Source organism: Rhinolophus hipposideros (genome assembly GCF_964194185.1).
Source record: "Rhinolophus hipposideros genome assembly, chromosome: X".
NCBI classification, from domain to species: Eukaryota; Metazoa; Chordata; class Mammalia; order Chiroptera; family Rhinolophidae; genus Rhinolophus; species Rhinolophus hipposideros.
In genome coordinates, this window is record NC_138046.1 from 107798466 (window position 1) to 107826344 (window position 27879).

The window sequence follows — 27879 nt, forward strand, 5'->3', positions numbered from 1 at the left end:
GGGGCCCCCACTGGTATGAGGTGGTTGGTCCGTAGTCTGGAAGGTTCCACATCTGGCTATCAGTTCAGTGGCAATAGTGAGACTGCTCTATGGGACCTCACTGTTCTGAGGTTGGCGGCCCCCTTAGTTCTCACCGGGTCGGAACCTGAATTTCCCCCTCTGCCCACTAGAGAACCCCAGATTCAGGCCAATACCTTCACTTCATTGAGTGCCTGGGGCTGGAGGTGAGGTGGTGACATATCCGACTAGCCCTGCCCAGGGTTCGCAGGGCTGGAAGATGGTGAGACTTGGTGGCTCCCCCCTGCTCTGGGCCAGTGCCCTCCTGAGGCCTCCCTCAGTATGCTCCGTATCTTGACTTGTAGCTCTTCCCTCATACGAGGGCTGACAATAACCTGACCCCTGAGAAGAAGGGAAGTTTGCCTCATCTGGTCTCCCAAGGCTGACAGCAGTGGAAGGAATCTGTGCTGCCCCCAGTTAACAGGTATCTGGTCCCCTCAGTCTTCAAGGCTCTCACCTTGACTCCCGACCACCAGTAATTCCTCCCTCTGCTGCGTTGAGATACTCCTTGATGAGGTCCCTCCCCTCTAGGAGATGCCCTGGAGGGAGGTGTGACTGGTCACCTCACGGAGTCCAGGTCTCCAAGTCCAAAAATGGGACAGGGCTCTAGATTGCCCCCTCATTTCTGGGAAGGGTACGCTCTTTGTCACTTAGTGTCACTACCTTGACACGGTTAGCCCCTTGGCTGAATGGGGCTCCCCCATGGGTCCCAGAGTTGCAGTTTCCGCAGATCATCTCCTCCCTCAGAAACTGAGGGGTAACCTCAATCTGAAAGCTCTACCTGGACGTCCAGGGCCGACTGCGGAAGCAGAACTTTGTGCCTTCCCCTCTCTTCTGGGGTGGATTGCTGTCTCATCCCTAATGCAGGACTTTTACCTGGATGGCTGCCTTGCGCTGGGCTGCCCCTCTCTGCTGGACAGCCAAGCTGAAAAGCAAAGCCCCATCTCCTGGAATCCCTCCAAGGAGAAGTCAGGGTGTCCCCCATCATGCCAGGCCTTCCCTGGGCCTGCCAGGGCAAACCTCGAGGGAGGGGCTGTGTGCAGGCCCCTCTGCTGTGTTAATCAGGGTCTTCACCTTGAGTGTGAGCCAATCTGGGGACTGTATCCTCTGCTTACCTGAAGGGATAGCCCTCAGGCCTAGGGGATAGCCTTCCTGGGACTTCCAAGACAGAGGTCAGGAGGAGCCGCGAATAGCCACAACTGTTTTCCTCTTTCAAGGGCTGACAGCTGGGGTGGGGCTCTATGGACCCCACTGCTCTGGTTCCCTTCTTGGAAGTGTCACATCCCTACCACATTGAGAAGTTTCCTACTGCAAACCTGGCAGAGACTGGGTCCTCGTGCCAGGAGTGATGTGACAGGGGCAGGTTGTGGTAAAACGCAGGGACCCCAGACGAGGTGCTGGGTTGTCAGAGAAAAAACAGTCTGATGGATTCCTTCTTTCCACTTGGCCTGTCATGTGACTTCTGTAGTGCCAGACTGACTTTTACAAGGGGGGGCTGCCCACGTTGATTTTTGAGACCTCAGTGTTTTGAGATTAACTGGCTGTGCATATGTACGTAATCATACTGTCACTATTATTTCTTGTCTTCTTTATTCATCCTGCTCATTCTCATAGCGATACTTCTGTATCGCTATTCTTATTGCTGTGTGTATCCTATTCTAATCCCCTGCTCTCTGTACAGAGATCTTCCTTAGTCCCCCGAGATGCATTCCTGGAGCTCTGAGATGGAAATAGTGAATTAAAAGGCACGTAGTCAGACTCAGGCTGGTAGGATTGGTAAAATGTGAACTTCCCACAAATTCAAAACAGGGATCTAATCCGGGCTCGGTCACTTACCAGCTTTGTGAAGGTGAAAAATGTGCAAGCTTTTGATGTCTAAAGGCAGTCCGGTAAGCCTTATCGTGTAGGAATGTTAGAACATACATACTGTATTACAGACGACTTGGGATATGGATTGGGATGTAGTGGGTCTTTAATGATTAGCCGCTATTATGTGTTTATTTTGTATCCCCAAAACAGTAAGATCCCATCAGTTTTTTGTTTCTTAAATGCAGTACATTTCAAACAATATGCAATGATCCGCAACAAACTTTCTTTAATAAACTAAGCAAATCCAGGTAGTTTTAATGTTACAAAAATAAAGAGTGAAAGGAATAAGGCAAACCAATAATTGATCACAGTGAAATTTTTGTGTTTTAATTTCCTTCCTTCACTTTAGGATCCCAAGGGTTTTATCCTTGGATTCTTTCACGTCTCCATGAGAATCCTCTTTCACTGCCCCGTTATCTCCTCTAGATCAGGAACAAAATATTGAATATTTTCAAGTTGTTTTACAAATTTCAATACTGTAACATTCAAACCTTTTCACCAGCAAACACGTGAGAGCCATAGCATTCACATATTTATATTCTGAAAGTTCTACACCTTCTACTGAAAGAAACAACATTTGAAAACAATACTACATATCTATATCAGTCTATTCATCTGTCTGTCTGTTTTTACCTAGAGGTTACTCGTGAGGAAAATGGAAAAGCAGATTAATATTGTGTTACAATTATACTGACCTCGACCACAATTTGTCTTTGAAATTCCAAAACTGTAACTTTCAAACCCGTTAAATAGGAAAAATATGACAGGCACGTCATTCACATGTTTATAATTTGAAGGTGTAAAGCTTCATTAAAAGACATAACATTTGAAAAAAATACTACGTCTGTTAGTATATCTAATCTAATCTATTTTACCCAGAAGTTACTCATGAGGACAAAGGAAATGCAGATAAACACCGTTTTAAAAGTAAACTGGCCTCGATCACAACTTGTCTTATACATTCCAAAAGTCTAAAATTCAAGCCTTTAGATAGTAAAAAATGTGAGAGCATGTCATTCACATATTTATATTGTGAAGGTTGTAAACCTTCATTAAAAGATACATTTGACAAAAGGCTACATATCTCTATAACTATCTGTCATCTATCTATCTATATGTCCTATCTTTCCATCCATCCATTCATCCATCCATCCATCCATCCATCCGTCCGTCCGTCCGTCCGTCCGTCCGTCCGTCCGTCTCTCTACCATCATTCTGTCTTTACCTAGAAGTTACTCATAGAGTGAAAAAGGAAATGCACATAAAAATCTTGTTTACACCTAAACCGACGTGGCCACAATTTGTCTTACAAATTCCACCAGTGTAACTTTCAAACCGTTTACATAGAAAAAATATGACAGCCATGTCATTCACATATTCACATTTTGACCGTTCTAAACCTTCTGTAAAAGACATCACATGTGATAAAACATTACATGTCCGTCTATACCTACATCTAATCCATTTACCTAGAAGTTAGTCGTGAAGAAAGGGAAATGCAGATAACCACTTTGTTAAAAGTAAACCGTCCTTCACCACAATTTGTCTTACAACTTTCAAACGTTTTAGATAGCAACACATGTGACAGCCACGTCATTCTCATGTTTATATTTTGAATCTTCTAAACCTTTATTAAAACAAATAATCTGAAATTGGTCTCCGTTTCTATGTGTTTATCTATCTACGTATCGATCTAGTATCTGTCATCTATCTATTCTTCTATCTCTACCCAGAAGTCACTCATGAGAAAAAAGGAGAAGCAGATAAACATTTTGTTAAAACTAAAGTGACCTCAACCGCCCACTACTTGACAGGCAGGCTGGTCTCATCAACCCCGAGGTGAAAAGCCTGCCCCAGACCTCACTACATGTGGGAGGAGCCGTGCGCCGTGGCCCTGGAAGGCGCACGGGCCTTGGCAATACTGGCAGCCCTGGCTGCGGCTCTCACCTCTGCTCTCTCTTCCTCATCTCTCAAAGCCTCCTCGTACAGCTTGGGGAAGACACTGGGGACGGTCTCTTTGAGCCTGGCCATAATCTCCAGCACTTTCATCTTGGTGGTCTCAGCGTGGGCTTTTGGGCCCACAGGAACTCATAGCGTGGAGGATCACTGCCGGGCACCTGGCGATAGGTACTCCACGTACTTGGGCTGCACTAAATCTTTGATGATGAGCCTCTTGGGCTCCCCGAAGATGGCATGCCTCCTCCCATCGTAGACGCCACACGCTGAGTGATTCCCAGACCTCCTCCTCGGTGGCGCGGTTGCCTTTCAGGAAGATCACGGCCAGGAAGTTCATCAGGAGACCAGTCTTCAGGACACTCTTATCCCTGTTCAGACTTCCCTCACTGGGGAGATCCAGCATGGTGATGAGGGCATAGAAGTGATTGCCGGGGTCGACTGCCTTCACCTCTAGGCCAAAGACCAGCTCAATGAGTTGAGAGGCTCTCCTGAGGATCTCAGAGAACTGCTCCTTGCATTTCTTTTTGACCCATTTTGCATTACTGCCTGTCTAATGCACTCACCCATTTTATACTTCCCCAGCAGGAACTTCACCAGCCTGTGTGCCTTCCTGGTCAGAGGATCTGGGGGAGCCGACCGAGTGGACAATGCCACAAGGGAGGTGCTTGGGCCCCCCTCAGCTTAGCTCTGGGCCCCTCCATCAGAACTTGGGAATGACACACCTGCCTCAGGAGGCACAGCGGCTGAGGCTCCCAGAGGTTCCTGGAAAGGGCCAGGAGCAGGGCAGCTTGGGGGAGAACCTCCAGAAACAGGAGAAGTGGGGCACTCTTCTGCTGCTGCTGTAGCGGCCTGATCACCTCGGAGACTCTCAGTCTCAGCTGCACCCTGGAGACGTTTACTCTTCTGACCCCGAGGCATGATGACACAGGTCAGGCACAGCGGGCACCGGTGTGGGCAGAGCAGGTGAGGCCAGCACCTGGAGGAGGGAGAATGAGATGGTGTGTGCACCTCTGCAGGGAGATTCCACCTTGGCCTTAACCAAGGCCGCCTCTGCAGGTCTGAGCGCCGTCAGGGTTCTGTCTGGGGACCCAGGGGGCTCCTCTCTGATTGGCCTGGGTCCTCAGAACTCTGCAAAGCTGCATGGAGAGTACCTAGGACAGAGCCATACACCGTGCCTCGAGTTACTGGGGTGACGGCAGGGCCTGGCAAGGGGAAACCTTGTGTTCTAGGTTTGCGATGTGCTCTCAGTTCACATTCAGGATCATTCTGTGAATTTTGGCCAGGCACCCCAGCCCCCTACTCCGCTCTGCCTCTCTCCAGTAGACCCTTTCACACCCAGAATCGATATGTCCCTGGGGCCCTCTTTGATCACAGTACTTAGGGATTGTGAGGTGTCCTCTGTGTTTGGGGTGAGTGGGCCCCACAGTGATCATGCTCCGTAGCCTGACTCTCCACTGACCTGGAAATCCTCCCTCTGCTGACCGGCTGCCAGCCCCTTAGGCGCAGGCCGCCACCCCTAGGATCTCCCAAAGGAAAGTGAAAAAAGCACCACAGGCTTCACAGTGCCCAGACCCTGCTATGCAATGTCACCTCTGGTGACCCACTGCCAGCGCCTGTGGGGACAAGCCCCAAAAAACAGTTTCCAGGCTCTCGGCCTCACACAGAAAGGTGCTGGCTCGGGTAGTAAATGGCCATCAACTGTGATCAGATGACCAGCAGCTGTGGCTAGTTGGCCGTCAGCTGTAACCCGTAAGCCATTGGCCACTAATATAACGGCTGTGGCTACGCTAGCAGAAAGAAAATGGGGGCTAGCAAGAAGATGGTGGCTGGCAAACGTGGACCGCTGTTAGGCAGATTATGTAGATCCTGCTTCCAGTGTCTCCAGCGCAGCCGCCAGCGAGAATATATTGGTTTGATTCCCCTATCTACGGCTCCGTGGGTGTTCCTGTTTGGCCTCATGTGTCCTGCGTTCTTATGTGGGGAGCAGGAGCTGAGACCCTGCCTGACACGCTGCACGACAAATGGCTCAGCGAGCAGGGTCCCCTGGGTGACAGCGCCTTACCCCCCAGCCCCATGACTCTCCCCTAGGGAAGTGAGAAGGCAACTCGGGACACCCCGCCCAGACCTCCACGTCAATGACACCTCTGCTGACCTGCTGTCGGCCCCTGAGGCCCAGGACGCCACTCCCATGGTCTCCGCAAGCAAAGTGAGAAAGCACCTGGGGCTTTACACCCACCTCCACACTCCCATGCCAGGGTCTCTTCTGCTGACCTGGTGCCAGCAGCACCTTAGGCCTGATCCCCCACGCTCGTGATCTCCCTCCAGACACGAAGTGAGAAAGAACGTCTGGCTTTTTATCTGCCCGGACACTCCCGCGCCAGTGTCCCCTCTGCTGGCGTGCTGGCAGCCAATTCTGCCAAACCCCCAACGCGTGACTCCCCGCAATGCAAAGTGAGAAGGCACCTGGGGCTTTCAGTGTGCCGGGACCCTGCATCGGACCCTCCATCAGGTGTCCCCTAGCTGGCCTGCTGCCAGCCTGCCAGCCCCCCAGCCCCCCAGCCTCGGGCCCCCAGCCCCGTGACCTCCTGACCCTAAGTGAGAAAGCACCTCCTGGGGCTTCACACCCACGCGACCCGTGTGGGGCAGCGATCCGCAGGCCCCAGTTCTGGGGCCTGGGCTCCCCGCACTCCTCACTGGGGGCCTGACCTTCAGTGTCTGGGGCCCGCGATGTCCCCCTCAGCTGAGCCCAGTCACAGTCCACCCGGCCCGGCCCAGGCCTTCATTGCGGGACCCGCGCGGGGACGCGAAGGGCTGTGGGCCTAGCAGCCACTTTGAGGCCACCCGGGAGTAAGGGGGGGGCGTGGGGGGGCAGGACAATGCCTGGCTGCCTGTTTCCAGAGGGGAGGGGTCGGTGTGGTCGGGGCAGGGCCCCGCACTTGTACCTAAGGACACTGAGGACAGCTGGTGCCCTGACGCCCACAGGATGACGGGCGGACTCCTCCTTCTGCTCCCCGCACCCCACAGCGCAGCTCTGGCACAGGCCTCACAGGTTGGGCAGGGGGCAGCCTGGCTCCCTGGCAGTGGGCGGGGCCACTTCCCGTGCCTGGGGCTGGGCGGGGCTGCGGCAGGGGAGGGGGTGGGGGTCTGGGGGAGAGCCCCCCAGGACTGGCCCTCAGGATCCTGGTCTGCACTCTCAGCAGGTCCTGGGGCTCCTCCTTCTGCTCCCCCGAGTCAGCTGGCCTGGGACCCAGGCTCTCTTGTCCCTCAGAACCCCCAGGAGGAAATATTTAGGGACCCGAGCCAAGCTGCCATGCGTGGGGCCGCCCAACACTGACAGTAATGGGTGACCCCCCGCCGTCCTCTCTGTCTTCCCTTGATGCCTTGTAGCTGCTGGGCCACCTCCCCTGTGTCGCCCTGCGGCCAACCTCTCACATCAAAGACTGCAACTGCCTGAGACTCCTGCTGCTTGTGCTGGTGCACCCCTCCTGGCCCTCCCTGCGTGAGGGCTCCCAGAGGTGGCTGCAGGGTGTGAGAATCCTGGGGGCCCCCGTATTCTGAGGTAAGGAACTTGCACTGTACTGTATCATACATAGCAGGCCTGTAAGTCATCCCTTGTCTCACTTAAATCCTTCCTTTCCTAAGTTCCTTTAGAATCACGTGGAGAAAGTGGGGTGCCCATTAGCCTCACAGCTCTGCCGGGGGCCTCTGTTGGCTGACATCGGTGTTATTGCTGGAAGTTACTGGACCGAGTTTCTGTCCTCATGTGCAAATGCTATGATAGTTGCTATTCTTGTTTAATCCACGCCTGAGATTGTATTAAGGTGATGATTTGAAAAGCACAGTCCTCATCTACTAACAAAATTTCAGATGGTCATTGAACAACCTCTGAACTCACAGTGTCCCAAACAATTCAAACTTTCATCCTGATATTACCCCATGGCCCTGGCACCTGGCTATGAGGCAGTGCCTCGGGTTCTTTCAGGGAAACATGAGAAATTCATTGTCCCAGGGCACACTGGAAGAAACAAGGCCCAAACTTTACAAACTTTCCTCCAACCATCACTGTCTTCTACAGGCCTGTCTCTCCTTCATGGCACGCTGCCAGCTGCCCCCACACAATTACTACATGGTGAGGGAAGGAGGAGTGACTTTGGGTGGTGAACCCACAACACGATATAGAGACGCTGTATTACAGAAGTGTATACCTGAAACCTTTGCAACTTTACTAACAATTGTCACCCCGATAAACTTTGATAAAAAAGAAAAGGAAAAAAACTAAACAGAACCTGCAATTTCATGCCACATTGCCCTCTCCATAAGCTATTCAAAACATGGAAGATTTCTTCTTCAAGACAAGCAGGATAGTGATCGCACGCTTTTGAAACGCAATGTAATGCAATTGATGGACATCCCAGCACCTTTGTCACAATCTGTTCCTTAGAATCAAGCCACAGGCCCTACCTGCACATGAGGATAGGAATACACAAAGGTATAATCACCGGTAGGTAAGGATCCTGTGTGCCCAGTACAACTCTGTCTACCGCAGCCTGCCCTTTAGGCCCCGTTGTTTCATGTCCCTACCTTATGCAAAATATGTCCCCTCCCAAGATCCTTACATACCTGATTGAATTACAACATCCCCTCAAAATTTCAACCCCATGGTCCATATCAAGGTCAACCTGGAAATGATGCTGAGTCTCCAGGGGTGTAGTTGTGTGGGGACATAGCCCTGAGAACAGTTTCCAGGCCTCTCGGCCTCACACAGAAAGGTGCTGGCTCCGGTAGTAAATGGCCATCAACTGTGATCAGATGGCCATCAACTGTGGCTAGTTGGCCGTCAGCTGTAACCCGTAAGCCATTGGCCACTAATATAACTGCTGTGGCTACGCTAGCAGAAGGAATGGGGGCTAGCAAGAGCGGACTGCAGAGAGGCGGATGCCGCCAGCGAGAATATAGTGACATAAAACTGCCCTACTTATGGCTCCGTGGGTGTTCCTGCTTGGCCTCACCATATCCTGTGTTCTTATGTGGGGAGCGGGACCGTAGACCCCGCAGGCCGCCTCTCACGACACATGGCGTAGTCGGCAGGATATGGTGCCGGCCAAAGCTTTCCGAAGGGCAGTGGAGCAGTTTGTGTGTATGAGCACTCGGTGTCAGGAAGACCAGGAGGAGCAGTTGCCTGAGAGCTGGATCCCCGTGGATGGGTGGGAAGACGTGGCTGGTTTTCCAGCCAGCAGAGGCCGGAGAAAGCGAAGTTCCTTGCGGCCCTGTGGGCTGGGAAGTGCTTGCTGAGGCAGCCCAGATGCAGGACTTGTAGTCCCAGGAGGAAACGCTGCTGAGTCCTCCGTGGGAGATGAGGGTGAGGTCAAGGTCGTCCCTCACCACCAGGGCAGCCCTGGCGAATGACTATGGACTATGGGGAATTGCCTTCTATCCCTGATTTAATGGACAGCTTGACTGTTGCTTTGGGAACATACCACCATGTATTGGAACTGGTGGATGTTTGCTTTTGTGTCTTGACTGGCCAGCGTTGAGAATATGTAAGCACCTTGACTGTGAGCCGCTGTTGTTCCAGCACGGTACCCCGAGAGGCCCAGAGAGAGAGTGGCAGTGCCCTGAGAGCCCTGGCTGAGCCCAGAGAGTCTGGCTGTGCCCAGAAGTACTGGTGTTGCCCTGAGAAACCTTGTCTGTGCCCGGAGAGATTGGTGGTACCCTAAGAAGCCCAGGAAGTCTGGCTGTGCCCAGAAGTACTGGTGGTGCCCTGAGAAATCCTGGTTGTGCCCGGGGAGACTGGTGGTACCCTGAGAAGCCCAGGAAGTCTGGCTGTGCCCAGAAGTACTGGTGGTGCCCTGAGAAACGCTGGCTGTGCCCAGAGAGCCTGGCTGTGTCCAGGGTATTGCATTCACCTCCAGGCTCCTTGCACAGGGCCCCTTGCGGAAGACGCTTGTCGAGTAGATTGTGAGGTGAGACCCCGTAAGGGTGGAATGTGGGGACAGAGCCCCAGAGAACAGTTTCCAGGCCTCTCGGCCTCACATAGAAAGGTGCTGGCTCGGGTAGTAAATGGCCATCAACTGTGATCAGATGGCCATCAGCTGTGGCTAGTTGGCCGTCAGGTGTAACCCGTAAGCCATTGGCCACTAATATAACTGCTGTGGCTACGCTAGCAGAAAAATGGGGGCTAGCAAGAGCGGATTGCAGAGAGGCTGATGCCGCCGGCGAGAATACAGTGATATGTCTCCCTGCTTATGGCTCCGTGGGTGTTCCTGTTTGGCCTCACCATATCCCGTGTTCTTATGTGGGGAGCGGGACCGCAGACCCCGCAGGCCGCCCCGCAGGACAAGTTGTTAAGTGTTCCAGCTGGACACATTTCATCTTCATGTGTGGATCTATGAAACAAGAGAGACCATTGTGTCCCCCAAAATTCTTGTGGAAGTCATAACCCTCAGTATCTCAGAAAGGCACTGTAGTTGCAAATCTGGTCTTCAAAGTCTGGTTAAGTTAAAATGAGGCCATTAGGGTGGGCCATGATGCAGTCTGAGTGGTGTCCTTATAAGAAGAGATTACGACGCACGAGGAGACACCGGGGACACACTCACCCAATGAGACAGCCACGTGAAGAGGGGAGTTGTCTACAAGCCAAGGAGAGAGGCCTCAGAGGGAACCTACCCTGCCAGTTCTCGACCTTGGACTTCCAGCATCCAGAACAGTGAGAAAATGCATTTTGGTTGTTTAAACCACCCAGCCTGGGGTATTTTGTTAGGGCAGCCTGAGATAAGTACTACACTGCCCCAAGTGGGCATTTCTTTCTGGGTTATCTACCATCGCAATGTAATTCACAAGAGCATGTTTTATGGCCTTCTGTTTACCCCATGAGGTGAGGAAGGTGGTGATGGGGTGTCCACACACACAACACTGGACACTGCAGAGATGAGATAGACAGCCATTTATTAACCACGTGTACTCACATGACGGGGAGGACCCCACATGCCCCACTGTGCCACACGGGGTTTGCATTCGGGAACACAGTGAAGAGACAGTATCTTTGGGAGGGGGCGTTTTTGGTATCAAGAGTGTGAGCTAACCCCTCGTTCCCATGGCAGCGTGTAATCAGATTGTCTGCAAAGTTCTGCAGGCTGGTTGGGAACAGACGACTGCTGCTTAGGAATGAGCAAGATCTATGCTTTGTCCCCTTACAAAGCTGGTTGTTTGGTAGGGGACCTTATCTGCAAATGAAGACTATGGAGGGGAACTTGCCTTTAGGGGATGTGAGTCCCTGCTGGTTTCTCCAAATATCCAGGCAGCCCATATTATTGGACCTTAATTTTGGACCTTGCCCCACGGTGCAGTTTTCCAGTCATCTTCTCTGAATTCAGACACCTCATGTGAGGATCTGGCCTCTGCTCACCAGTCCCATAGCCTCATACAGTCCACCACCCTGTAGTTTAATGTAAAAGTGTATTGTGGGGACTGACTTGTAGCTTCCAAAACTTCAACTGCCTTGCCTCAGGGGTTATATGCTTGAGTGCTTTCACCTGGAAGCCCTCCCGTCTCACTCGTCCTTTTTACTCTCCTGTAAGTCATAGAGGGGATCTCAACATCTTCCTCACATGACTGAAGCTCCCAGCTTCCAAAGTTCTGTGGGCAGAGGCTGGGTCTTTATGTCTGCAAGCCTAGTACTAGCACAGAGGCTTCCAAAGCGCAGACGCTCAATTATGTTTTGGGAAGAGAAGAGAGAGTGAGTGAGAGGTCTGGTCTAACTTGTTAAGATCTACCATCTCCTACAGTCTTTAATACGCTAGGCATATCAAGATATAAATCAATTTTACGAAACAAAAGACTGAGTCAGCAAAATGAAAGTTTTATGACGTTTTATTATTTGTCCTAATCCATCTCTGAAAAATTTTACCGTGGGATTCTTTCACATTTCCACTGATGTCCCTCTTGTGATGTATTTTTATCTTCATGGTAAAGAAATCCTCAGACATCACTAGGGGCGAGAGCAGTCAGGGCCGTGATGTCATGTCCGGCTGTGGCACCAGTGGCAGCCCTGACTGACTCTATAGCGCTTGCTCTCTCTTCGTCTAACAGAGCCTCTTCATACCAGGGTGAGAGGGCACTAGGGCCTGTGTCACAACCCTTTGCCAAGAATTCCAGGACTTGCATCTTGCTTGTTTCAGCGCGAGCTCTGGGGCCCCACAGAAACTCGTACAGTGCAGGATCGCTGTCAGGTACCTGGCGGTACTCCAGATACTCTAGCTGCACCAGATCCGTGTAAATGAGCTTCCTGGGCTCCCCGTAGATGCGGTGCTCCCTCCCAGCGTATACTTCCATCATATTCAGGCATCTCCAGATGTCTTCCTCTGTGGCACAGTTCCCCTTCATGAAGATCACGCCCAGGATTCCCATGAGAAGACCGGTCTTTGGTAACCCGTTGCCAGCATACACCCTACCATTGTTGGGGAGGTTCAGTTTGCTGACCAGGTCATATGCGTGGTTGCTTGAGTCGACTTCCTTCAAGTCGACCGCAAAGACGGCCTCAATATGATCAGAGGCTGTTTTGATGATGTCAGCAAATTGGTCTTCGTTAATTTCACCCACAATCTTCAGCATGTCTTCCTTCAGAATAGGCTCTTGCATTTCATACTTGCACAGGAGAAATTGCTCCAGCAAATCCAACTTCGTGGTTAGAAGATCAGTGCACGAGGTCTCGGGACATGGGACCTCGGAAGAACACGAATGGTCCTTATCTTGACTTTCATCACCTTTGTCAGATGTTGTGTCAAAAGCACCTGAAGAGGTAAAGGTGGTAGACGAGGGTCTCCAAGACCCCTGGGAAGTGCTACTTGTCTCAGTAGCTGATGGCCTTTGAGGATCACCTTCCAAAACAGAAGAATCAGATGGGGACTCGTTTCCCACTACTGCAGCTTCCTGATCTTTCTTGTGACTCTTGGAGTCAGCACGGGTTCGGTTGTGTTTTTTACGGGCACGGCCCTTACGCTTCTGTCGCCGCCGAGGCATGATGACACAGCGGGCACCGGTGATGCCAGCACCTGGACGGGGGAGAACGAGATGGTGTGGCACCTTTGCGGGGAGATTCCACCTTGGCCTTAACCAAGGGCACCTCTTTAAGTGTCTGAGGGCCGTCAGCGCTCTGGGAACCCTCTTTAAGGATGTGAGGGCTCCTCTCTGATCAGCCTGTCTGCTGAAAACCCTGTAGAGAAGCTTAGAGCGTACCTGGGTCAGAGCCACACAGCCCTTTCTAGGTGTTACTGGGGCCACAGCAGGGCCTGTCAAGGGGATCCCCTTTGTCCTGGGTTTGGGAAGTGCTCTCAGTTCACATTCAGGATGATTATGTTAATGATTGGCAAGAAGCCCTCCCCCACTCCCCACTGTGGTTCTCAAGTTGCCACCTAAATCCTCCATGCGACAAGAATGAAGACATGGTGCTTCTGGTAGAGAGTGCACCCAAAGCTGACGTCTCTCTGGGGCCCTTGCTGTCCTACGCTTTTTGGAGTCGTCAGTTCTCGTGGGGAATGCTCACGTGGTTCCAGGTAGGGACAGAGAGACGTCCTTCCTGCTGACTCTTGGCTTTACTGTCACCACACCTTCAGGGTGATGGGTGGTCCCTCAGGCTTCACTCAGTTTCCTGCCTTGGCACAGCCAGAGCCAGGGTCTCCTCTCTCTGCTTCGAGCCTATGTCATACTAACATCAGCACCTACCCGAGGGCCGACAGGAAGAATAGAGTTTTGCCTCCTCTGGCTGCATTGGCCTGGCTTCTCTCAAATGAAAGATGCACGAACAAGTTGAGGTCCCCTCGTGAATGCTCCCACCGGGTCTCACGCAAATCCTGTTGGAACGCCTGGGTGTATCTAAGATTCTTCCCTCTGCTGAACTGTGACTGCACCACTCAGACAAAAGCCTTCACTCACTGTGATTCCCCGAGGAAGAATTAAGGGGCACTTCTCCCTGACAAAGGCCTGGGCCTCCTTGAGTGACAGTAGTCAGGCATACTGAGGTGTCCTTGCTCTGAGTTTGGGGTGAGTGGTCCGCGCAGTGATCATGCTCCGTACCCTGACTCTCCACTGACCAGGATATCCTCCCTGTGCTGACGTGCTGCCAGCACCTCAGCTCCCCGCCCCCACCCCGATGATGTAGTGACACAAAGTGAGAAAGCACCTGGGGCTTTGCACCTGCCGGGACCCTCCCATGCAAAGTCGGGTGGTGATCCGCACGCCCCAGTTCCTGGGTCTGGGGTCCCTTCACTCCTCACTTCGGGCCTGACCTTCAGTCTCTGGGGCCTGCGATTTCTCCCTCAGCTGAGCTGAGCCAGAGACCAGCAGTCCGGAAGGAGGTCTTTATTCCCTGAGACCACCCGGGGTACGCAAAGGACTTTGGGACTAACTGAGGACTTTGGGCCTAGCAGCCATTTCGAGGCCTCCCGGGAATGTGGGCGGGGGTGGGGGCAGGGCACTGTGTGGCTGCCTGTTTTCAGGGGGGAACGGGGTTGGAGATGTCGGGGCATGTCCCCGCACTATAACTTAGGACACTTAGCACCCTGACAGTAAGACAAGATGAGGGCCTCCTCCTGCTCACCCATTGCCCGCAGCTCTGGGAAAAGGCCTCACTCTTAGACAGGGCCTCTCTCTGGGCAGCCTGCCTCAGTGGCAGTGGGCAGGGTCCCTCATGTGCCTGGGTCTGGGAGGGTCGTGGGGCTGAGGAGTGGAAGGGGGAGGCCTGCAGGGTGCAGGAGAGGCTCCCAGGACTGGCTGTCAGGAGCCTTTTCTGGATTCTCAGCAGGTCCCGGGGCTACTCCTTCTGCTCACCCTAGTCAACTGCCCTCGGACCAAGGCTCTCACGTCCCTCAGAACCCCCAGGAGGAAATATTTAGGGACCTGAGCCAAGCAGCCATGCGTGGAGCTGCCCAAGACTGACAGTAAGGAGTGGCACCTCCAGCCCCCTTCACTCCGCCCCCCCCCCCCCGCCCGCAGTCCTCTGTCAGTGTCTTCCCTTGACTCCTTGTGGGGGTTGGTCCACCACTCATGTGCTGACCTGAGGTCAACCCCTCACATAAAAGGCCGCTTCTCCCTGAGACGCTGACTGGAGTCATTTTTGGCATGGAAATACCACCGTGGTTACAAGGAGGCTACAGTTGCAGTTTTCCCCAAGGGCACTGCTCAAAATTCCCACAGGGCTCCCGCTCTAATCGGCCTGTCCCCTTTAGGCTGCATCCTGTGTGCTCTGACTCTAGCATACTGACGGGACAGGGGCTGTCAGTCTTTTCGTATGAGAAGTCTCTGATTTCATGTTCAAGGGCATCATTCAATTGGTGCAGTTCATGGAACCCATGAGAAGAAAGTGAAGGGGATCCTCAGGGTGTCAGCCCTGTCCAGGTCTCCAGTGGGGAGTTTTCTGTCCCGGTCACTTTGGGTTCCTCAGTCCTCAATAAGGGCCCTTACTTTGGCTCCAGTAGGGCCTGGTACGCCCATCCCTTTAGTCGAATGGTGGCTCCACTTTCAAACTAAGGATTTCACCTGCCCTAGACCTGAGGTAAGTAAGTGTTGGGGGAGCTTCAGCGGGACAGCCCCGTCCTGGGTCTTCAAGGGCTGAAACCAAGAATGTGGCCTGCTTCTTTGTCATCCCTACGATTTAGTGGTGATGGTCCCTCAGTGGTTGCTTCCACCCCCATTCTGGCCTAGAATTCCTTTCCAGCCCTTAGGCCTACCCGTCCTGCTAAGGCCAGCACCACCCTGAGACCCCTAGGAGGAAGTGAGGACCTCCGCCTCTGACCATACCTGTCTCAGTCTCCTGCGGCCAGGTAAGGAAGAGAATTCTGTCGTGTTTCTACTGCTGTGAGGTGTGTGGTTCCCTTCGTCCTCACAGTATTCACATTGGCCTCTGGAAAGCCTAGAGATCCTCCCACTGTGGGCCTTTGGCCACACCCCTTAGAGTAAGTCACCCCTTTGTGACAGCACGGGAGGAAGTGAGTATGTCACTTCCTGTCAACAGTGCCCAGGTACCCAGGGCAGCCAGCAGGGGCAGGGTTCTCTGTGGTCCTCTCAGTTCTGAGCGTGCAGTGTTCCCTACATCCTGACTCAGGGTCCTTGCCTCGACTCCTGTCAGGGCCGGGGACATCTTCCTTGGCTTACCTGAGGACCCTCCCCTTGTGCACTGTGATCCTCTGCCCCAGGGCAAGCACACAGGGCCCTTTCTAGACTGGCCCTGTGTGGCGGGTCCTCTCTTGTTCTGCCACACTCCAAAGTAACCGTAAAGATGTCCTTTGCATTCCCGTCTTTGTCTCTCAACTCTGAGTCCCATTATCTGAGGGTCTGGCCCCTGCCCACCACTCCCACAGCTTCATCCAGCCCCCCATGCAGCCTGGCTTAAAATGACCTCTTAGCCACCACACCGTCGCCCCAGGACTGTCAGTTTCCCAAGGCCCAACCCCACCTTGGTCACGTGATGTACAGTAAATAGGTGTCAAGAAAATATGAAGGTTTTCAATTTGTTTAGAATAACCAAAGTGTTCATTTTAAACCTGAGGGATAATATATGTGACATCCCTGACAATAATAAACGTAGATTCCGAAGCAAAACAAGCCATCTGTTCAAAAGGGAAACATTAACAAAAAACTGTTGACCTAAAAACTGCTCATCTCCAAAAGGAGAAAAACCAAACAGGATACTTGTTTTAGTCCCGCTGGCGCCTACTTTGCTCTACTACTAAGAAGGCTGTCTGCTCTCTTCAACTCCGCGGTGAGAAGCCTGCCCGAGACCTCACTACACGTGGGGGGAGCTGTGCGAGGTGGCCTTGGAAGGCGCACTGGCCTTGGCAACATTGGCAGCCCTGGCTGCGGCTGTCACCTCTGCTCTCTCCGCCGTATCTCTGAAAGCCTCCTCATCCAGCTTTGGGAAGGCACTGGGCACGGTCTTGTTGATCTTGTCCCTAATCTCCAGCGCACTCATCCTGGTGGTCTCAGCGAGGGCTCTTGGGCCCCGCGGGAACTCGTAGTGTGGGGCATCACTGCCGGGTACCTGGGGGACTCCAGGTACTTGGGCTGCAGCACATCTTCTGTAATGAGCTTCCAGGACTCCCCACACCTGAGGTGCTTCTTATCCGCATAGACGCCGATCGTATTCTACTCTGCCCAGATCTCCTATGGGTGGCAGGTTCCCTTCATGGAGATGAGGCCCTGCAGATTCATCATGAGATGGGTCATGGTTGAGTCTCTGTCACCACCGAGACTTTTCTCTTTGCTGATGTCCTAACTAGGTCTTCGAAGGGTTCAGTGGGGTAGACTTCCTGCATGTCAAGGCCGCGGACCTGTTCATTCTGTCAGCGGCTGTGGTGAGGATCTGAAGGAAGTGTGCCTTGTGCTTTCTCTTGACGATCGTCAGCAGTGCTGCCTTCACAGTACTCTCTGTCACCTTATATGCTGGGGGTGCGCCGACAGTCCAGCGTTCCTGCTTCCAGGATCTTTGTAGGTGCTCTCAGGGGGGCCGGGACTTGGGAGGTGCTTCTACTTTCCTCGTCTTGATTCTTGGCTCCTTTATCCGAATTCGGGTATGAAACACCTGCAGCCGCCGTGGTGGTCAGTGGGGCTCCCTGAGCGTCCTGGAAAGTGCCAGAAGCTGGGAGCACCCCAAGAAATAGGAGACAAGGGCGAAGGGACTCTTCTCCTGCTGCTGAAGTGACCTGAACACCCCCAGGCCTGTGCGTCTCACTCTGGGCCTGACGGCCTTTATCGTGAGCGCGGAGCTTACTGTCCTGACCCCTAGACATGGTGGCACTGGGCAGGACAGCAGGCACCAGGGTGGGCAGGAGAGTAAGTGATGCCAGCACGTGGAGGAAGGAGACTGGTACGGCGCGTCCACCTCACTAGGGAGAAAGCAGCAGAAAGTCAGTGTCTCCTCACGTGGCCACGGCCCAAGACAGAAACCTTTGGGAAGCAGGTTCAGGCCTTCCGTGGGGTGTTTGCACTCAAGGTTATCACTCAGTGTCCGATGTTTGACTCCTAACTGTGGGCGTGAATGTTTCTCCCTCTGCTGAACTGGGACCACCCCACTCACACTGAGACCCTTACTCCTCAGTGGCCTCTCAGTGGGATCTGATGGCGTCTCTTCCCGATATCTCTTCCTGGGACCTCCCAGGGCTGACAGTCGGAGGATTCTGTGGGGCCCCCACTGGTATGAGGTGGTTGGTCCGTAGTCTGGAAGGTTCCACATCTGGCTATCAGTTCAGTGGCAATAGTGAGACTGCTCTATGGGACCTCACTGTTCTGAGGTTGGCGGCCCCCTTAGTTCTCACCGGGTCGGAACCTGAATTTCCCCCTCTGCCCACTAGAGAACCCCAGATTCAGGCCAATACCTTCACTTCATTGAGTGTCTGGGGCTGGAGGTGAGGTGGTGACATATCCGATTAGCCCTGCCCAGGGTTCGCAGGGCTGGAAGATGGTGAGACTTGGTGGCTCCCCCCTGCTCTGGGCCAGTGCCCTCCTGAGGCCTCCCTCAGTATGCTCCGTATCTTGACTTGTAGCTCTTCCCTCATACGAGGGCTGACAATAACCTGACCCCTGAGAAGAAGGGAAGTTTGCCTCATCTGGTCTCCCAAGGCTGACAGCAGTGGAAGGAATCTGTGCTGCCCCCAGTTAACAGGTATCTGGTCCCCTCAGTCTTCAAGGCTCTCACCTTGACTCCCGACCACCAGTAATTCCTCCCTCTGCTGCGTTGAGATACTCCTTGATGAGGTCCCTCCCCTCTAGGAGACGCCCTGGAGGGAGGTGTGACTGGTCACCTCACAGAGCCCAGGTCTCCAAGTCCAACAATGGGACAGGGCTCTAGATTGCCCCCTCATTTCTGGGAAGGGTACGCTCTTTGTCACTTAGTGTCACTACCTTGACACGGTTAGCCCCTTGGCTGAATGGGGCTCCCCCATGGGTCCCAGAGTTGCAGTTTCCGCAGATCATCTCCTCCCTCAGAAACTGAGGGGTAACCTCAGTGTGAAAGCTCTACCTGGACGTCCAGGGCCGACTGCGGAAGCAGAACTTTGTGCCTTCCCCTCTCTTCTGGGGTTGATTGCTGTCTCATCCCTAATGCAGGACTTTTACCTGGATGGCTGCCTTGCGCTGGGCTGCCCCTCTCTGCTGGACAGCCAAGCTGAAAAGCAAAGCCCCATCTCCTGGAATCCCTCCAAGGAGAAGTCAGGGTGTCCCCCATCATGCCAGGCCTTCCCTGGGCCTGCCAGGGCAAACCTCGAGGGAGGGGCTGTGTGCAGGCCCCTCTGCTGTGTTAATCAGTGTCTTCACCTTGAGTGTGAGCCAATCTGGGGACTGTATCCTCTGCTTACCTGAAGGGATAGCCCTCAGGCCTAGGGGATAGCCTTCCTGGGACTTCCAAGACAGAGGTCAGGAGGAGCCGCGAATAGCCACAACTGTTTTCCTCTTTCCAGGGCTGACAGCTGGGGTGGGGCTCTATGGACCCCACTGCTCTGGTTCCCTTCTTGGAAGTGTCACATCCCTACCACATTGAGAAGTTTCCTACTGCAAACCTGGCAGAGACTGGGTCCTCGTGCCAGGAGTGATGTGACAGGGGCAGGTTGTGGTAAAACGCAGGGACCCCAGACGAGGTGCTGGGTTGTCAGAGAAAAAACAGTCTGATGGATTCCTTCTTTCCACTTGGCCTGTCATGTGACTTCTGTAGTGCCAGACTGACTTTTACAAGGGGGGGCTGCCCACGTTGATTTTTGAGACCTCAATGTTTTGAGATTAACTGGCTGTGCATATGTACGTAATCATACTGTCACTATTATTTCTTGTCTTCTTTATTCATCCTGCTCATTCTCATAGCGATACTTCTGTATCGCTATTCTTATTGCTGTGTGTATCCTATTCTAATCCCCTGCTCTCTGTACAGAGATCTTCCTTAGTCCCCCGAGATGCATTCCTGGAGCTCTGAGATGGAAATAGTGAATTAAAAGGCACGTAGTCAGACTCAGGCTGGTAGGATTGGTAAAATGTGAACTTCCCACAAATTCAAAACAGGGATCTAATCCGGGCTCGGTCACTTACCAGCTTTGTGAAGGTGAAAAATGTGCAAGCTTTTGATGTCTAAAGGCAGTCCGGTAAGCCTAATCGTGTAGGAATGTTAGAACATACATACTGTATTATAGACGACTTGGGATATGGATTGGGATGTAGTGGGTCTTTAATGATTAGCCGCTATTATGTGTTTATTTTGAATCACCAAAACAGTAAGATCCCATCAGTTTTTTGTTTCTTAAATGCAGTACATATCAAACAATATGCAATGATCCGCAACAGACTTTCTTTAATAAGCTAAGCAAATCCAGGTAGTTTTAATGTTACAAAAATAAAGAGTGCAAGGAATAAGGCAAACCAATAATTGATCACAGTGAAATTTTTGTGTTTTTTATTTCCTTCCTTCACTTTAGGATCCCAAGGGTTTTATCCTTGGATTCTTTCAAGTCTCCATGAGAATCCTGTTTCACTGCCCCGTTATCTCCTCTAGATCAGGAGCAAAATATTGAATATTTTCAAGTTGTTTTACAAATTTCAAAACTGTAACATTCAAACCTTTTCACCAGCAAACGCGTGAGAGCCATAGCATTCACATATTTATATTCTGAAAGTTCTACACCTTCTACTGAAAGAAACAGCATTTGAAAACAACACTACATATCTATACCAGTCTATTTATCTGTCTTTCTGTTTTTACCTAGAGGTTACTCGTGAGGAAAATGGAAAAGCAGATTAACATTGTGTTACAATTATACTGACCTCGACCACAATTTGTCTTTGAAATTCCAAAACTGTAACTTTCAAACCCGTTAAATAGGAAAAATATGACAGGCACGTCATTCACATGTTTATAATTTGAAGGTGTAAAGCTTCATTAAAAGACATAACATTTGAAAAAAATACTACGTCTGTTAGTATATCTAATCTAATCTATTTTACCCAGAAGTTACTCATGAGGACAAAGGAAATGCAGATAAACACCGTTTTAAAAGTAAACTGGCCTCGATCACAACTTGTCTTATACATTCCAAAAGTCTAAAATTCAAGCCTTTAGATAGTAAAAAATGTGAGAGCATGTCATTCACATATTTATATTGTGAAGGTTGTAAACCTTCATTAAAAGATACATTTGACAAAAGGCTACATATCTCTATAACTATCTGTCATCTATCTATCTATATGTCCTATCTTTCCATCCATCCATTCATCCATCCATCCATCCATCCGTCCGTCCGTCCGTCCGTCCGTCCGTCCGTCCGTCCGTCTCTCTACCATCATTCTGTCTTTACCTAGAAGTTACTCATAGAGTGAAAAAGGAAGTGCACATAAAAATCTTGTTTACACCTAAACCGACGTGGCCACAATTTGTCTTACAAATTCCACCAGTGTAACTTTCAAACCGTTTACATAGAAAAAATATGACAGCCATGTCATTCACATATTCACATTTTGACCGTTCTAAACCTTCTGTAAAAGACATCACATGTGATAAAACATTACATGTCCGTCTATACCTACATCTAATCCATTTACCTAGAAGTTAGTCGTGAAGAAAGGGAAATGCAGATAACCACTTTGTTAAAAGTAAACCGTCCTTCACCACAATTTGTCTTACAACTTTCAAACGTTTTAGATAGCAACACATGTGACAGCCACGTCATTCTCATGTTTATATTTTGAATCTTCTAAACCTTTATTAAAACAAATAATCTGAAATTGGTCTCCGTTTCTATGTGTTTATCTATCTACGTATCGATCTAGTATCTGTCATCTATCTATTCTTCTATCTCTACCCAGAAGTCACTCATGAGAAAAAAGGAGAAGCAGATAAACATTTTGTTAAAACTAAAGTGACCTCAACCGCCCACTACTTGACAGGCAGGCTGGTCTCATCAACCCCGAGGTGAAAAGCCTGCCCCAGACCTCACTACATGTGGGAGGAGCCGTGCGCCGTGGCCCTGGAAGGCGCACGGGCCTTGGCAATACTGGCAGCCCTGGCTGCGGCTCTCACATCTGCTCTCTCTTCCTCATCTCTCAAAGTCTCCTCGTACAGCTTGGGGAAGACACTGGGGACGGTCTCTTTGAGCCTGGCCATAATCTCCAGCACTTTCATCTTGGTGGTCTCAGCGTGGGCTTTTGGGCCCACAGGAACTCATAGCGTGGAGGATCACTGCCGGGCACCTGGCGATAGGTACTCCACGTACTTGGGCTGCACTAAATCTTTGATGATGAGCCTCTTGGGCTCCCCGAAGATGGCATGCCTCCTCCCATCGTAGACGCCACACGCTGAGTGATTCCCAGACCTCCTCCTCGGTGGCGCGGTTGCCTTTCAGGAAGATCACGGCCAGGAAGTTCATCAGGAGACCAGTCTTCAGGACACTCTTATCCCTGTTCAGACTTCCCTCACTGGGGAGATCCAGCATGGTGATGAGGGCATAGAAGTGATTGCCGGGGTCGACTGCCTTCACCTCTAGGCCAAAGACCAGCTCAATGAGTTGAGAGGCTCTCCTGAGGATCTCAGAGAACTGCTCCTTGCATTTCTTTTTGACCCATTTTGCATTACTGCCTGTCTAATGCACTCACCCATTTTATACTTCCCCAGCAGGAACTTCACCAGCCTGTGTGCCTTCCTGGTCAGAGGATCTGGGGGAGCCGACCGAGTGGACAATGCCACAAGGGACGTGCTTGGGCCCCCCTCAGCTTAGCTCTGGGCCCCTCCATCAGAACTTGGGAATGACACACCTGCCTCAGGAGGCACAGCGGCTGAGGCTCCCAGAGGTTCCTGGAAAGGGCCAGGAGCAGGGCAGCTTGGGGGAGAACCTCCAGAAACAGGAGAAGTGGGGCACTCTTCTGCTGCTGCTGTAGCGGCCTGATCACCTCGGAGACTCTCAGTCTCAGCTGCACCCTGGAGACGTTTACTCTTCTGACCCCGAGGCATGATGACACAGGTCAGGCACAGCGGGCACCGGTGTGGGCAGAGCAGGTGAGGCCAGCACCTGGAGGAGGGAGAATGAGATGGTGTGTGCACCTCTGCAGGGAGATTCCACCTTGGCCTTAACCAAGGCCGCCTCTGCAGGTCTGAGCGCCGTCAGGGTTCTGTCTGGGGACCCAGGGGGCTCCTCTCTGATTGGCCTGGGTCCTCAGAACTCTGCAAAGCTGCATGGAGAGTACCTAGGACAGAGCCATACACCGTGCCTCGAGTTACTGGGGTGACGGCAGGGCCTGGCAAGGGGAAACCTTGTGTTCTAGGTTTGCGATGTGCTCTCAGTTCACATTCAGGATCATTCTGTGAATTTTGGCCAGGCACCCCAGCCCCCTACTCCGCTCTGCCTCTCTCCAGTAGACCCTTTCACACCCAGAATCGATATGTCCCTGGGGCCCTCTTTGATCACAGTACTTAGGGATTGTGAGGTGTCCTCTGTGTTTGGGGTGAGTGGGCCCCACAGTGATCATGCTCCGTAGCCTGACTCTCCACTGACCTGGAAATCCTCCCTCTGCTGACCGGCTGCCAGCCCCTTAGGCGCAGGCCGCCACCCCTAGGATCTCCCAAAGGAAAGTGAAAAAAGCACCACAGGCTTCACAGTGCCCAGACCCTGCTATGCAATGTCACCTCTGGTGACCCACTGCCAGCGCCTGTGGGGACAAGCCCCAAAAAACAGTTTCCAGGCTCTCGGCCTCACACAGAAAGGTGCTGGCTCGGGTAGTAAATGGCCATCAACTGTGATCAGATGACCAGCAGCTGTGGCTAGTTGGCCGTCAGCTGTAACCCGTAAGCCATTGGCCACTAATATAACGGCTGTGGCTACGCTAGCAGAAAGAAAATGGGGGCTAGCAAGAAGATGGTGGCTGGCAAACGTGGACCGCTGTTAGGCAGATTATGTAGATCCTGCTTCCAGTGTCTCCAGCGCAGCCGCCAGCGAGAATATATTGGTTTGATTCCCCTATCTACGGCTCCGTGGGTGTTCCTGTTTGGCCTCATGTGTCCTGCGTTCTTATGTGGGGAGCAGGAGCTGAGACCCTGCCTGACACGCTGCACGACAAATGGCTCAGCGAGCAGGGTCCCCTGGGTGACAGCGCCTTACCCCCCAGCCCCATGACTCTCCCCTAGGGAAGTGAGAAGGCAACTCGGGACACCCCGCCCAGACCTCCACGTCAATGACACCTCTGCTGACCTGCTGTCGGCCCCTGAGGCCCAGGACGCCACTCCCATGGTCTCCGCAAGCAAAGTGAGAAAGCACCTGGGGCTTTACACCCACCTCCACACTCACATGCCAGGGTCTCTTCTGCAGACCTGGTGCCAGCAGCACCTTAGGCCTGATCCCCCACGCTCGTGATCTCCCTCCAGACACGAAGTGAGAAAGAACGTCCGGCTTTTTATCTGCCCGGACACTCCCGCGCCAGTGTCCCCTCTGCTGGCGTGCTGGCAGCCAATTCTGCCAAACCCCCAACGCGTGACTCCCCGCAATGCAAAGTGAGAAGGCACCTGGGGCTTTCAGTGTGCCGGGACCCTCCATCGGACCCTCCATCAGGTGTCCCCTAGCTGGCCTGCTGCCAGCCTGCCAGCCCCCCAACCCCCCAGCCCCGGGCCCCCAGCCCCGTGACCTCCTGACCCTAAGTGAGAAAGCAGCTACTGGGGCTTCACACCCACGCGACCCATGTGGGGCAGCGATCCGCAGGCCCCAGTTCTGGGGCCTGGGCTCCCCGCACTCCTCACTGGGGGCCTGACCGTCAGTGTCTGGGGCCCGCGATGTCCCCATCAGCTGAGCCCAGTCACAGTCCACCCGGCCCGGCCCAGGCCTTCATTGCGGGACCTGCCCGGGGACGCGAAGGGCTGTGGGCCTAGCAGCCACTTTGAGGGCGCCCGGGAGTAAGGGGGGGGCGTGGGGGGGCAGGACAATGCCTGGCTTCCTGTTTCCAGAGGGGAGGGGTCGGAGTGGTCAGGGCAGGTCCCCGCACTTGTACCTAAGGACACTGAGGACAGCTGGCACCCTGACGCCCACAGGATGACGGGCGGACTCCTCCTTCTGCTCCCTGCACCCCGCAGCGCAGCTCTGGCACAGGCCTCACGGGTTGGGCAGGGGGCAGCCTGGCTCCCTGGCAGTGGGCGGGGCCACTTCCCGTGCCTGGGGCTGGGCGGGGCTGCGGCACGGGAGGGGGTGGGGGTCTGGGGGAGAGCCCCTCAGGACTGACCCTCAGGAGCCTGGTCTGCACTCTCAGCAGGTCCTGGGGCCCCTCCTTCTGCTCCCCTGAGTCAGCTGGCCTGGGACCCAGGCTCTCTTGTCCCTCAGAACCCCCAGAAGGAAATATTTAGGGACCCGAGCCAAGCTGCCATTCCTGGGGCTTCCCAACACTGACAGTAATGGGTGACCCCCCGCCGTCCTCTGTCTTCCCTTGAAGCCTTGTAGCTGCTGGGCCACCTCCCCTGTGTCTCCCTGTGGCCAACCTCTCACATCAAAGACTGCAACTGCCTGAGACTCCTGCTGCGTGTGCTGGTGCACCCCACCTGGCCCTCCCTGCGTGAGGGCTCCCAGAGATGGCTGCAGGGTGTGAGAATCCTGGGGGCCACCGTATTCTGAGGTAAGGGACTTGCAGTGTACTGTATCATACATAGCAGGCCTGTAAGTCATCCCTTGTCTCACTTAAATCCTTCCGTTCCTAAGTTCCTTTAGAATCACGTGGAGAAAGTGGGGTGCCCATTAGCCTCACAGCTCTGCCGGGGGCCTCTGTTGGCTGACATCGGTGTTATTGCTGAAAGTTACTGGACAGAGTTTCTGTCCTCATGTGCAAATGCTATGATAGTTGCTATTCTTGTTTAATCCACGCCTGAGATTGTATTAAGGTGATGATTTGAAAAGCACAGTCCTCATCTACTAACAAAATTTCAGATGGTCATTGAACAACCTCTGAACTCACAGTGTCCCAAACAATTCAAACTTTCATCCTGATATTACCCCATGGCCCTGGCACCTGGCTATGAGGCAGTGCCTCGGGTTCTTTCAGGGAAACATGAGATATTCATTGTCCTAGGGCACACTGGAAGAAACAAGGCCCAAACTTTACAAACTTTCCTCCAACCATCACTGTCTTCTACAGGCCTGTCTCTCCTTCATGGCACGCTGCCAGCTGCCCCCACACAATTACTACATGGTGAGGGAAGGAGGAGTGACTTTGGGTGGTGACCCCACAACACGATATAGAGACGCTGTATTACAGAAGTGTATACCTGAAACCTTTGCAACTTTACTAACAATTGTCACCCCGATAAAGTTTGATAAAAAAGAAAAGGAAAAAAACTAAACAGAACCTGCAATTTCATGCCACATTGCCCTCTCCATAAGCTATTCAAAACATGGAAGATTTCTTCTTCAAGACAAGCAGGATAGTGATCGCACGCTTTTGAAACGCAATGTAATGCAATTGATGGACATCCCAGCACCTTTGTCACAATCTGTTCCTTAGAATCAAGCCACAGGCCCTACCTGCACATGAGGATAGGAATACACAAAGGTATAATCACCGGTAGGTAAGGATCCTGTGTGCCCAGTACAACTCTGTCTACCGCAGCCTGCCCTTTAGGCCCCGTTGTTTCATGTCCCTACCTTATGCAAAATATGTCCCCTCCCAAGATCCTTACATACCTGATTGAATTACAACATCCCCTCAAAATTTCAACCCCATGGTCAATATCATGGTCAACCTGGAAATGATGCTGAGTCTCCAGGGGTGTAGTTGTGTGGGGACATAGCCCTGAGAACAGTTTCCAGGCCTCTCGGCCTCACACAGAAAGGTGCTGGCTCCGGTAGTAAATGGCCATCAACTGTGATCAGATGGCCATCAACTGTGGCTAGTTGGCCGTCAGCTGTAACCCGTAAGCCATTGGCCACTAATATAACTGCTGTGGCTACGCTAGCAGAAGGAATGGGGGCTAGCAAGAGCGGACTGCAGAGAGGCGGATGCCGCCAGCGAGAATATAGTGATATAAAACTGCCCTACTTTTGGCTCCGTGGGTGTTCCTGCTTGGCCTCACCATATCCTGTGTTCCTATGTGGGGAGCAGGACCGTAGACCCCGCAGGCCGCAGGCCGCCTCTCACTACACATGGCGTAGTCGGCAGGATATGGTGCCGGCCAAAGCTTTCCGAAGGGCAGTGGAGCAGTTTGTGTGTAGGAGCACTCGGTGTCAGGAAGACCAGGAGGAGCAGTTGCCTGAGAGCTGGATCCCCGTGGATGGGTGGGAAGACGTGGCTGGTTTTCCAGCCAGCAGAGGCCGGAGAAAGCGAAGTTCCTTGCGGCCCTGTGGGCTGGGAAGTGCTTGCTGAGGCAGCCCAGATGCAGGACTTGTAGTCCCAGGAGGAAACGCTGCTGAGTCCTCCGTGGGAGATGAGGGTGAGGTCAAGGTCGTCCCTCACCACCAGGGCAGCCCTGGCGAATGATTACAGACTATGGGGAATTGCCTTCTATCCCTGATTTAATGGACAGCTTGACTGTTGCTTTGGGAACATACCACCATGTATTGGAACTGGTGGATGTTTGCTTTTGTGTCTTGACTGGCCAACGTTGAGAATATGTAAGCACCTTGACTGTGAGCCACTGTTGTTCCAGCACGGTACCCCGAGAAGCCCAGAGAGAGAGTGGCAGTGCCTTGAGAGCCCTGGCTGAGCCCAGAGAGTCTGGCTTTGCCCAGAAGTACTGGTGTTGCCCTGAGAAACCTTGTCTGTGCCCGGAGAGATTGGTGTTACCCTAAGAAGCCCAGGAAGTCTGGCTGTGCCCAGAAGTACTGGTGGTGCCCTGAGAAATCCTGGTTGTGCCCGGGGAGACTGGTGGTACCCTGAGAAGCCCAGGAAGTCTGGCTATGCCCAGAAGTACTGGTGGTGCCCTGAGAAATCCTGGTTGTGCCCGGGGAGACCAGTGGTACCCTGTGAATCCCGGGAAGTCTGGCTGTGCCCAGAAGTACTGATCGTGCC

The 27879-nt window shown here is 52.7% G+C and overlaps 1 protein-coding gene and 2 pseudogenes across 3 annotated transcripts in view; all 3 read right to left on the reverse strand.

The window, feature by feature from the left end:
* Positions 1 to 3789: 3789 nt before the first annotated feature.
* The window catches only part of LOC308495146 (melanoma-associated antigen B5-like), a 31400-nt pseudogene continuing 7310 nt past the window's right edge, over positions 3790 to 27879 (reverse strand). Inside the window, exon 4 of the transcript in view lies at positions 3790 to 4043. The product of the transcript in view is annotated as a melanoma-associated antigen B5-like (transcript). The remainder of the gene's footprint in view (positions 4044 to 27879) is intronic.
* On the reverse strand, positions 11860 to 16846 carry LOC308494466 (melanoma-associated antigen B5-like; the record flags this gene model as incomplete). Its single annotated transcript, XM_081042246.1, has 3 exons — positions 11860 to 12671; positions 12759 to 12932; positions 16705 to 16846. 3 exons carry the CDS (start codon positions 16844 to 16846, stop codon positions 11860 to 11862), a joined length of 1128 nt encoding a protein of 375 aa, XP_080898372.1.
* LOC308494467 (melanoma-associated antigen B1-like) lies at positions 21845 to 22855 on the reverse strand (annotated as a pseudogene). The gene has a single exon. The product of its transcript is annotated as a melanoma-associated antigen B1-like (transcript).